This window comes from Colletotrichum graminicola, assembly GCF_000149035.1.
Source record: "Colletotrichum graminicola M1.001 genomic scaffold supercont1.8, whole genome shotgun sequence".
In the NCBI taxonomy this organism is placed as follows: Eukaryota; Fungi; Ascomycota; class Sordariomycetes; order Glomerellales; family Glomerellaceae; genus Colletotrichum; species Colletotrichum graminicola.
Window position 1 is genome coordinate 964,197 of NW_007361012.1, and position 10,492 is coordinate 974,688.

A 10,492-nucleotide genomic window follows, 5' to 3' on the forward strand; every position below is an offset into this window, starting at 1 on the left:
CTACAGTTCTTCTCCGGGCTGTTGGTAAACCCTCTCTTGGCTCTGGTCGACTAGCACCGCGGAGCTCCAGCGACCACACTGCGACCTGTCAATCATGGCTTGCGGGCAAGACACCTCTTGGAACTCGACGGTTGGGTTCTGGGCGTTTTGGAACCAGTCGAAACGGAAGAAGCAGCCGTCGCGAAACTGGCCCGCGGGAAGGTTGTTACAGTCGTTCCTGTTCCGGTAACCGCCGTACGTGTCGCCCATCCAGGCACCGTTGAACTGCGCTTGGCATCCCTGGGGGAACATGCCCACGCCGCCTCCGGGGATGGCGATGTCGAAGTGGTTGGCCCCCAAGTCGCCGCCGGTATTGGTCACCTGGACAATCATCTGCTTGCCGGCAATAGACGTTGACGTAAAGGTAAGCCTATTAGGTTGGAAGACTTGTCAGCCGCGTAGAACAAACTGAGAATGCCTCCACGATCGGTCCTCAGGGTTCTCATTTTTTCACTGTTTGAGCGTTGATCTTCCACATTAAGGGTGGATCACGTCAGGTCCGACTTACTTGTAGCAGGCACAGCACCAGTCCCGCTCAGACTTTCCAGCGAGTTTGGCTGCCGCAAAGCCGTACGCCAGGTTGTTGTTGACAGCCCACGGGCCATTGTTGCTACACGTGTACGCGTCGCCGCCATTGCAAGCCGACTGCGCGTTGGGGCTGAGCGGGATGGGCCATTTGTCGTTCTTGTTGCAGGTTCGCACGGGTTCCGAAACCTGCGCCTTGCCGGGCCAGGCACACGACGGCTTGCAGCAGTCCCAGTATCGGGTGGTAACGCCAGTCTCAGCAAGGACAGCAGCCGCCATCAACAGCCCCATGAGCAGATGAAAAAGTTGAGCTGGAGTTGGGAACATCATCGTGTATTGTTGCTTGGCAGGACAGGAAAAGGTGGTGTTGAATGCAGCCGAGGCGTTGCTCGAGACGTTGTAAAGACTCTGATTCTAGAGCCCTAGGGTCCTGGTGGTGAGTTGACTATAATTATAGGCCCATCACTCTGGAGAAGATTCATTGTGAGACCATAAGCGAAGTGGTTTGACACCTGGCGGGATAGGCAACAACCCGTCGTACAGGCCTTCAATCGCTGCGCTTTACGTATACCAATTAGCTTGACGCGGACAGTTCTCGATGCAGGCCTCGTGCGGCGTTCTCCGGCTTATGCTGCATGGGGCTAAGTGACCGCAGCTGAAATGCTTCATGCAAAAGAAACCCGGGCCCGGCTCGTCTGCAACAATGGCCAACTGGGACGCACAAGGTTGTCTGCATCCTGCAAATGTAGGGTTATAAAATCATGCATTGGTTGCCGTGCTCTTACACGAATATGGGGTTTGGAACTGACAATTCACAAGACTTTTCTTACCGTGTCTTCTCGGTCGCCCATGGGGCAGGTTGTGGTAGAACGTTGAAGAAAACAAAAGAAAGGAAAAGAAAACGGAACCCCCCTTCCTCCGGGAACGCGATATAGCGTTTTCAGCGTTAAGAACGAACCATCACACTGGCCGGACTGGTATAGCTTTACTATAGTAACTGCGGATCAATTTTTGGGCTTGGCAAACATCAACGCACAACAAAAACGCCTTGCGTGCTGACCCGAATGCAATCTGCTGTTGGCCAGACGCCCAGTCATACAAGCGCTTAGTGAGAACCTCGTGCATGTATACCGGAGGTGCCGATGAGTTAGTTACCATAAGTTGCCGTCTATTTGGACTACCTGGTTCGTGACATCTGCCCGTCCACTATACATCCTTCCGCAGCTGATACGATCAAACATCAGTTTATTCCCCCGCACCGAATGCGTGGCGTCGTTCCCAAACAGGTTGTGGGCATGCTTACAGCACTGCTGCAAGCCAGTTGTTCAAAACCCCTCAACCCCGATTCGCCGGTTTTACGGAGTTGCGAGCCCAGCATGGTCTTTTGTCAAGGTGCGAGAAGAATTAGTCTACGCCATATTACTTGGCTGCTTTTCTGTTATGTTACGTGAATCGTTCCGTCTCATCATACGGAGGTGATCGTTTTCCGGAGACTCTACAACCATCTCCGCTCTCCCGTGTCATACACGCCAAGACATGCAGTTCAACTGGCAGTAGATATGCTGGCAAGTTGTCATCTTACTGCAGGTAAAATGCAACTGTTTTGACGGCTGAATGCAGCTTATTACTAAAAGTATGGGTGTATTGCTGGAAGTGGCAGGACTTTGAATTCTAGCCCCCTTCGTCTGCCGGGAAGGAGGCCTCAAAACTACAACAAATGTTGACTTGGCGAGGGGGGGGGTGATTGAATATGCACACTCGTCGTGTTCTTTCCCTGCAGTGCCGGCGGAGCGTTGCGCGATGTGTTGTCTATAAATCAGGTATCTATGTACCTGCCAAGCAAACACGTGAAGAAAACAATCTAGACACTTCTGTGCAATGGGATGTTAATTGGCTTTATGACAGTAACTTGTGCGTAAACAATGCTGACCTAAGCACCAATCACCACACCATAGCAATAGTATATGCAGGTGATAGCTATTGTCAATGGCTGTGTTTGTGTCTCATATGCCGTTACTTCCAACTGCTGGCTGTTGAGTTCCTCGTACTCCGCAGTAGTACAGATCCGTAAGCTGCATAAATTCACTAATTAGGCGTTTGTGTGCTGATTGAGCACTCAGCCGGGTGGACATTGACGCAACAACATCTGATGGCTGTCATTTTTTTGAACCCTATCAGAGAGAGTTGAGTATAATCAGACCGTCCCGGCAAGACTATAACTATAAGTTGAGTGAATCTCCTGTCCTTGCAAGTCATTGATAACTGGACAGAACCTCCAGAGCAGCTCCATTCAAACAGTTCATTAACCAGCATCTCCATTCATACCACCCGCCTTCAATCCAATTTCTGCCAATAGATCCATCATGACAAAGCCCATCACCGTTTTTGTCGCGCTGACAAGCATTCTGTACCCCCTTGCAGAGGCCAAGGCCTGTACTGAGGGTCTCGAGTACTGCGGCTACAACCTATTGAAGAAGGGTACCCTTCCACTCTCTCGCTTATCGCGTTATGCACTGACTCTTTGGACCAAAAAGGCAAATACATGAGCGAGATCGACAACGAGCTCAAGAGAGTCGGGCTCCCCCGCGAGGACCCGTACGAGAGACATTCCCTCTTCCACTGTGGCAGCAACGGATGGATCCGCTGGAATGTCTATTGCGGTAATTGTGTAGATGGCGGTAGCGGGAAGAGCGACTTCTGTAGGTAGAGCATGACAAAACGGGTGTGGGAGCACGTGCAGGAGAGTGATATGCGGATTGTGCTCAGCACTTGATGCTGTTATAAAGGATTAAAGCACCGTACCGTCGTTTACTATTTCACTCTTCCATGCCGTCGAAAGTTAGCCCCTTACATTATCTTGAGTGTTCAATGCCATGAGGAAAGCTGGTGGGGGAGAATGACGAGAATTTGACCAACTTCTTGCGCTGACATTCTACCGAGCCGATGCCCCAAAAAGTAACACGGCCGTAAACAATCCTGTCTCGCGCTTAACAATAATTTGGCGGCCTGGGACTTCTGCCTCTATAGTTGCTATACGTGGCAGCTACGTACTATGCCCTTTGGTGGAGGGGTTCTTGGTGCCGCGGGTGTAGTCTGGACGGCCAAAACAATTGCTATTGCTCATGCTGTCAAAGTGAGCATCGTTCTTGCATGGCGCTCGTGGCTTATCTCAAGGAGTAACACCTGACGAGTAGAGTTGTCTGCGCCATGTGCTTTAACCCCAGCCATATCAGTTCGCCCGGGTAGTCACCACTTCGCAGCTGAACTTCCATTGCAATCACTACTACTTTTTTTTTTCTTTTTCTTTTCAACAATCTGTAGTTGAACACGACTTCATCTCTAGCATGCATGATCGAGGCCCATCCACTTCAGAAACCCCCACCTTACCTCGCTGACGGGTGAGACCTCGAACTAGCCTAAAGTCGTTCCAGTTCCATCTCAAAAACCCGAGGCGGTGTCTCAGCCCTCAAACTCTAACTCGACACACGATTGAGGCGTTTTTTTCTACTTAGGGGAGGGAGGGATGCTCTTCGGACGAACTTTTCCCTTCTTTTTGACTGCCCCAAGTAGAAATAGCCTAAATCTATCTTCGGGCATGCACAGCAGTGCACGGTCAGTATGTATTCCCAGTCATCCCAAAATCAAAACGCAATCACTGTAAGAAAAAGGATAGAAGAATAGGAAGTGGGAAAACCGACCCCCTTAAGGTTTACGCGTCAACACACGGAACCTGACTCCGTCGAGTTTCCAATAATCTGCTCAACCACAAGCTCAAGAATTGTCAGCCCCCCACCTTCGACACCCGCCGTCGCCCGGCGGGCAGCCACGTCTTCATCGTTTCTGCTTCTCAGCCACTGAAAGATCTCCTTCTCGGGACAAACCTCGGAAGCCATTCGAGAGCACCGACTTTCGTTGCGAACCCGACGCCTCGCTAACCACCGCCCCCGCCCCCGGAACTGTCCGCTTCCCTTTGCCGAGCTTGGCTGGCGATGTGATGTCACATCGTACCAGCGACTCCAAAGATGCCGCCTTCATCTCATCTTTTGTCTTACAGTTTACAGCTACCACCCCCTCCCTCCCCCCTCCCCCAATTTCACGTTCGTCACTGGGGCCACTCTCTTCTTCTGCCGGCCATGGGCAGCGGCTACAAAGGACGTTCGCTCTCCACTTACTCTCTCACTTCCAATCCGGATCTCCCGGGTAGGACTTATACCTCCCCCAACGCTCTCGCCCGGCTTCTTGTCCGGGGGGGCTCTCGTCGTCGTATAATCATACCGCCGACCGAGCGCGCCCGCCCGACCATGTGCTGATGTCTTAAACTTGCCAAACCAATGACTACCGTCCAGCAACGCAGGGGGAGAGATACGTATATAGAGAGAAAGAGGGACTCATCCCGAAATGACTTGTCGACGCTGACCGAACCACACCGGTCGATTCACTGCTCTCCCGCCTTGAGCCCGCACAAACCGGGCCACGGGAACACGTCCCCCTGGGAGGACTGGAAACGCCAACGGTTTGGAAAGCGGTCAGAATCAGAACCACACAAATATGAACCATCAGCACGTACCACCGCCGCATCAAACCCCTTCTCCACCTGGTCGTCGGAGTCGGTAGAGACTCCCTTCACAACCAGGGCGGTTCTTAAGGCTGACTAAGTGGTCCAACGTCACGGCAGCCACGGCAGCCACGGGCAAGGAGACCGTGGCAACATCAAATGGATCCCGCCGGATGCACCCTGACGAAAGCCCTACCTGTATGGCTATCCCCGGTAGACGTACGACCGTATTGCCCCTGCTCTGCGACGCAATGCCCTATTCGCTTTGATGGAACCCCAGGTCTTGGCAGACCGATTCAGCATAACGGGCCGCTGACAATCCGCATCCGGTGCAAGGAAGTTGGTCAAGTCATCACTTTGGAGCGGTTTGCAATTGGATGGTAGGTATATTACATAAGGTTGTGTAACATAACCCTATTGAACCGGACCGACGTCTTCAGTCATCTCCCGCAAGGTGATACGAAGGAAAAAGAAGACTTGAAATGAACAGTTTGTTGTAGTTGGAAAAAAAATGTTATATATGGGCCTTATATATGCGAGAGAACATTGACCGCCCGCCACCCACGCCTCCATAACAGGTAACAAATAATAGATCTTTGACGCGAGTGGCGGCAAAAGATGTAAGATGATGCACATCGCTGAGTGGGTGTCTTAATGCATTCCAGCCAACGCCTTCCCGCCTGCCGCTATGCAGCTGGCTTTCCTCTGGGCGTCACCAACCACATTCCGTAGCTGGGAAGCTTCCGACAGCTGTAGGTATCGTCTCCAGGCATGATCTCTTCCTACATGTACAGAACCCAACCGTGTCGCTGAAGATGCTTGTTTTGGTGTTTTTGTTCGTGAAAAGGGCGATAACCCCATTTAGAAATGTTCCTTCCAGAAACGGAAGTTAACCTCGCGGACGGTTGCGTCCTTGCAAGCAGCCTGGATATCGCGAGCTGCAAATGTATGTTAGCGAAATTCCGAACGATGTCATCAATTTGGCACTCACCAGCAACGGAAGGACCGCAGAAGTAAACACCGACAGTTGTGCGCATGCTACCTTCCAAGCCATTGAGGTATGTTCTGTCGATAATACCATCCCGCATGGTGCTGAAGAGCTTGGAGAAGTTGGGTCGGCCAAAGTTCGTGCGAGACTTGAGCTCGGTAAGGGGGTCGACTTCGGCGCCGACAGAGTTGAGCACAATGTTCTGTGTCGTATCCATGTCCAGTTTCTGGGTTAGGTATGTATGGATCTTTAAGAACTCGACACCGGAGCTGCCAGGGACGCGGGCAGCCTCGTTAGACTGCTCCTCGAGGGAGGAAAGCAGGGTCTGGAACCATTCAAAAGAACCCGTGTCCTTGCAGACCCAGATGAACTCGACACGACGGAGGCGGGTAGGCGGGTTCGGGCTGTTGCGCAAATGCCAGATGTTCTTGAGGATCGAGGCCCAAGGAGTGACACCAATACCAGTACCAATCAGCACGGCGATTTCGTTCTCAAAGACATCCTCAGCGGGCGCTCCGTAGGGTCCGTCAATGCGGAGATCGGGCATTTGTTGACCATTCTGGAGAGCAACCTCGTACATGCCCATAGGGTCGACACCGTCGTAGAGCTTGGCCTGGGCAGATCCGGCACCAACAGCGTCACCAAGAGCCCGGGTGAAGTCACCAACCTGGCGGACGTGGACAGAGACGTAGGGGTCGAACGGGCAAGAGGTGATGGTAAACGGGTGCCACTGGTAGTTTGAGACAGTGGGAACCTGAAGGAAGAGCCACTGGCCGGCCTTGTACTTGAATGAGGGCTTGTTGAACTGAAGCTCAACGACATCTGTAAATGAGTCAGCATCACATTGGGGAGGAATTTCAAGATTGCAAACTAACCGTAGGGGTGGCGAACAACACGGGTGATCTTGGTGAGACGACGGGCACGAACCTCACGGTAGGTACGTTCGATGAGGTAGAAAGCACCCGTCCAGAGCTCCCATCTCCAGCCGAGGTAACCAATGCAGTGGTCCCAGTAGTCCTTTCCGGCGAACGGAGAGAACGGGAGGGCAGTGTCACGCACAAAGCAGCCGGTGGTGTGGGTGTAAAGTCCCAAGAAGAAGGGGATGAAGAGGTGGTGAGTGTACCAGAAGGTTTCAAACGACTGCTGACGGATGCGGGCGTGGGCGGTGGTGTACATCAGAAGCATGCACAGCAGCATGACGTGACCAGTGATACCACCGGCCTGGGTGTAGTGGATCTGGATGGCCGTGACAGGTCGAATCTGGGTCACCTCGACGTTGAAGAAGCTGTGCGTATTAGCATTTGCGAGCTCGTCCTAGATGAGCGGACTGGCTTACTTGATGTAATGGGCAGACGTGTGCAAGATGGTGAACATGAGCAACGAGTACGCAAGCTGTCTGTGAAGCCAAAGGTTCTCGTCGAGGGGCACGAAGCGGAGCTTGGGTCGGATCCACCGCATGATGGTTCGGCAGACCGGGAGCAGGATGAGCATTGCGTCGACGCTTAGAACCAAACCGGCACCTCTTGAAATCCAGACGGAGAACTGCAGAGTGTTCAGACCCGCGAGTCTCGCGTCCATAGCCTGCTTCCACCTGAAAGAGGGGTTAGTATACGGGCCAATGTATAATATATAGAATATAGGAAGGCTTACCAGCCATAGGCGAAAATGCCCCAATGGAAAGTCCAGAAGAGGAGGTGGAACAGCAACTTGGAGGCAGTAAACTGCTTCCGAACCAGAACCCCAAAAGTGAGATCACCCGACATGTTGAGTTGAATATCCCTCCCTTGTGTAGATGTATTAGGGTGTCGACCTGCGACAGTATTGGCAACTTGGCGATAGGGTCGTGTCTGTATCGTCGAACGGCTCGTGAGGGGGCGTCGGGCGAGGGGCGATGTGACGAATTCCAGCAAACCCAATCCACTACAACGTCGCGTTACCAAATTTCGTTTCCCAGTCTCTTTCTTGTCAATCTCCGAATTAAAAAAACGTCTCTTAGATATCCAGAGCGGCGCGCTCGACGAACAATAGCAGCGGAAGGAAAAAATAGACACCAAGCAAACGGGTTTGGATGGTTTAATAAAGAATGATCTGAGCCAGCAGCGAAGGAAAGGAAGGAATCTCGTTAGTCGCAACGGGCTCGAGGGTTTAATTTTGACTCTTCGACCTAGCCGAGAAACAACGAAGAAGAAGAAGAGAAAAATGAGGGTGGAGAGGAGGAGGTGGAAGAAGACGAGACGAAGCTTGGGGCGGGTGGGGGGGAGAAAGTCATAAAGAGACGAGCCGGAAGACAGTCAACACCGAGCAGTATCCGTTGTGAGGGTGGATTTGTCTACTTGGCGCGCCTGATGCTCGCGTAGCAGGGATGGCTCTGGACGGAAATCGGTTATTGGAAGGAGACCAGGGTGGACCGGGGAGAGCCTATCGCTGTGGGATGGATAGACTTGGATCCGGCAATGGAAGGTTGTAGTGGTGGAGGAGGTTCGCTGGTCGCTGGCGGTGCCGTGCGATGCGGAAAGAAGGGGGTGGATAATGATGATGATGATATTGGGGCCAAGTTGTTCGGATGTTGAATGTCCCATGAGCCCCCCTGTCGATATCGATAGCTGTTGAGCAGGGTGTCGTTCATCCACTTGCTGTAAGGGTGGCTTGACATGGACCAAGGAGGGAAAAAGGTAACACGAAGAAATTGAAGGGAGAAAAAAAAAAAACTACAAAAAAACCTGTGTGAGTTGGTAGCGGGGGGCGCGGTGGACAGGACAGGGCCGGGGGGGGGGCTTCTGGGTAATTGACTGGGCGGTTTGGTAGATCAGACGTTGGAGGGGTTTCGTAGTTGGAAGGAGCTGTGTCAGTCCGATCCGAGAGGCGATACTCATCAGACGGCAGGCAGGGCCAGGTGCGACAGGTGGTGGGCGGAGTTGAGACGACTTCTGTTAGAGGCGCTTTGACGAGGGGCTCCGAAGCTATTCTGACGTTTCGGTTGCAACAGGGGGCTGACTATTGTATCCGCTTTTCTTTCCCTCTCTCGCTTTGTTTTTTTTCACAGCTTCCTCTGCTATACCGCTGTGGCAAATGCGGCTCGATTCTGTTATGCGCCGTAGGTGCGATGCCACGCTCAATTGCTGCGAGTTGGAACCAACAGAGGATTTTATGACCGGAAATAAGATAAGGTGTACCGCACTGTTGGGAAGGGGGAGAGGGGATAAAGGAAAGGAATGGGAAACCCAGGGAATCAAAAGGGAAATAGGTGCAACGGGTCGAGTTCGGATCCTCATATACGCGCTTCCACATCGACTCCGCCAGAGCCATGGACGTTGATCGCATGGCGCATGCAGCTATTGCGGTCGGGGGGGGGGCATTGTCCAATTCCTCCAGCGCAGCGTCGTGTCGAGCGACTACAGTTAATGGTCAGCTGGGCAGGACAGCCCACGTATTTTGCTCTCTTGCCGCGCGCCCAGACGAACGGATCTCAGAGTGGACAGTTAAACAGGTGATGGGAATCGTGAAAAAGAAGCAAATACGATTGCTGATTGGCGGGGGCGTAATTTTGGAACACGGACGCCAGACCCGTTTTGGTCGGGTCCATGTTCGCTGGGCGCTTAACGGTGGGAGAAATGCACGGGAGGGTGCAGTGGCTGACTGGTGGTGGGTGACACACGATTCGCTATGGTTTCCTCTGCGCAGCACCTACGAACAGGTATACCTAGTACTAGTACCTAGGTGGCTACCTAGTCAGGTACCTAGGCATGCTTCGTATTCTGAGAGGGTGCTATTCTGACTACCTAGGCACACCTGTGGCAAGATTCGACTACCGAGATGTGTTTATTTCGTCCACCTGCCTGCATCCATGGTGATGGATGCAATTCGACGACCTGCATGACCCCTGGCAGTGGCCTCCTCAAGGTGCCCGAATTAGTTCGGTAGCTATTCTGCAAGTTGAGACTTAGCAGCACCAAAAATACAGGCAGTATGCGAAAATGCATCGGGGCATATCGGATGCCTATCTGCCTTTCTGGCCAGTCAGTCAGTCAGTCACCTGGGGAACTCTTCCTTCCTCACTGAGAGAAAAATAAGTCAAGAATAAGTGACGGGAAACCGGCAAGCGCAACAGGGGTCATCCTCTTGGTCGCGCTAGTTAAGTTTAGGATTAGCGACAGGGGACCAAGGTTACAGAGGGGGGTCCCCTATCCACAACCGTCCGTCCTCATTGTCTTCTTTCAGTATTTGGCCGTTATAGGCCATGTGGCACCCGTCAATTTCCAAACTCGTCATCCCAGCACTTTGGTCTTAGTGAAGTAACCCACCCCCCTCGTCAATATCTTATCCCCGTCATGAAACCTACAAGATCCTTCGCGGCTTTATCGACCCGTCGCGTGCATCAAACCTCG

At 52.5% G+C, this 10,492-nt stretch overlaps 3 protein-coding genes across 3 annotated transcripts; 1 reads left to right on the plus strand and 2 right to left on the minus strand.

Annotated features, from left to right (window-relative positions):
* On the minus strand, positions 1-894 carry GLRG_02944 (glycosyl hydrolase family 45; the record flags this gene model as incomplete). Its single annotated transcript, XM_008093629.1, has 2 exons — positions 1-409; positions 548-894. 2 exons carry the CDS (start codon positions 892-894, stop codon positions 1-3), a joined length of 756 nt encoding a protein of 251 aa, XP_008091820.1.
* Positions 895-2,927: 2,033 nt separating this feature from the next.
* GLRG_02945 (uncharacterized protein) lies at positions 2,928-3,271 on the plus strand (the record flags this gene model as incomplete). Its single annotated transcript, XM_008093630.1, has 2 exons — positions 2,928-3,042; positions 3,099-3,271. 2 exons carry the CDS (start codon positions 2,928-2,930, stop codon positions 3,269-3,271), a joined length of 288 nt encoding a protein of 95 aa, XP_008091821.1.
* Positions 3,272-5,980: 2,709 nt separating this feature from the next.
* GLRG_02946 (ferric reductase like transmembrane component) lies at positions 5,981-7,870 on the minus strand (the record flags this gene model as incomplete). Its single annotated transcript, XM_008093631.1, has 5 exons — positions 5,981-6,057; positions 6,111-6,929; positions 6,983-7,392; positions 7,444-7,698; positions 7,758-7,870. 5 exons carry the CDS (start codon positions 7,868-7,870, stop codon positions 5,981-5,983), a joined length of 1,674 nt encoding a protein of 557 aa, XP_008091822.1.
* Between the last annotated feature and the right edge of the window lie 2,622 nt (positions 7,871-10,492).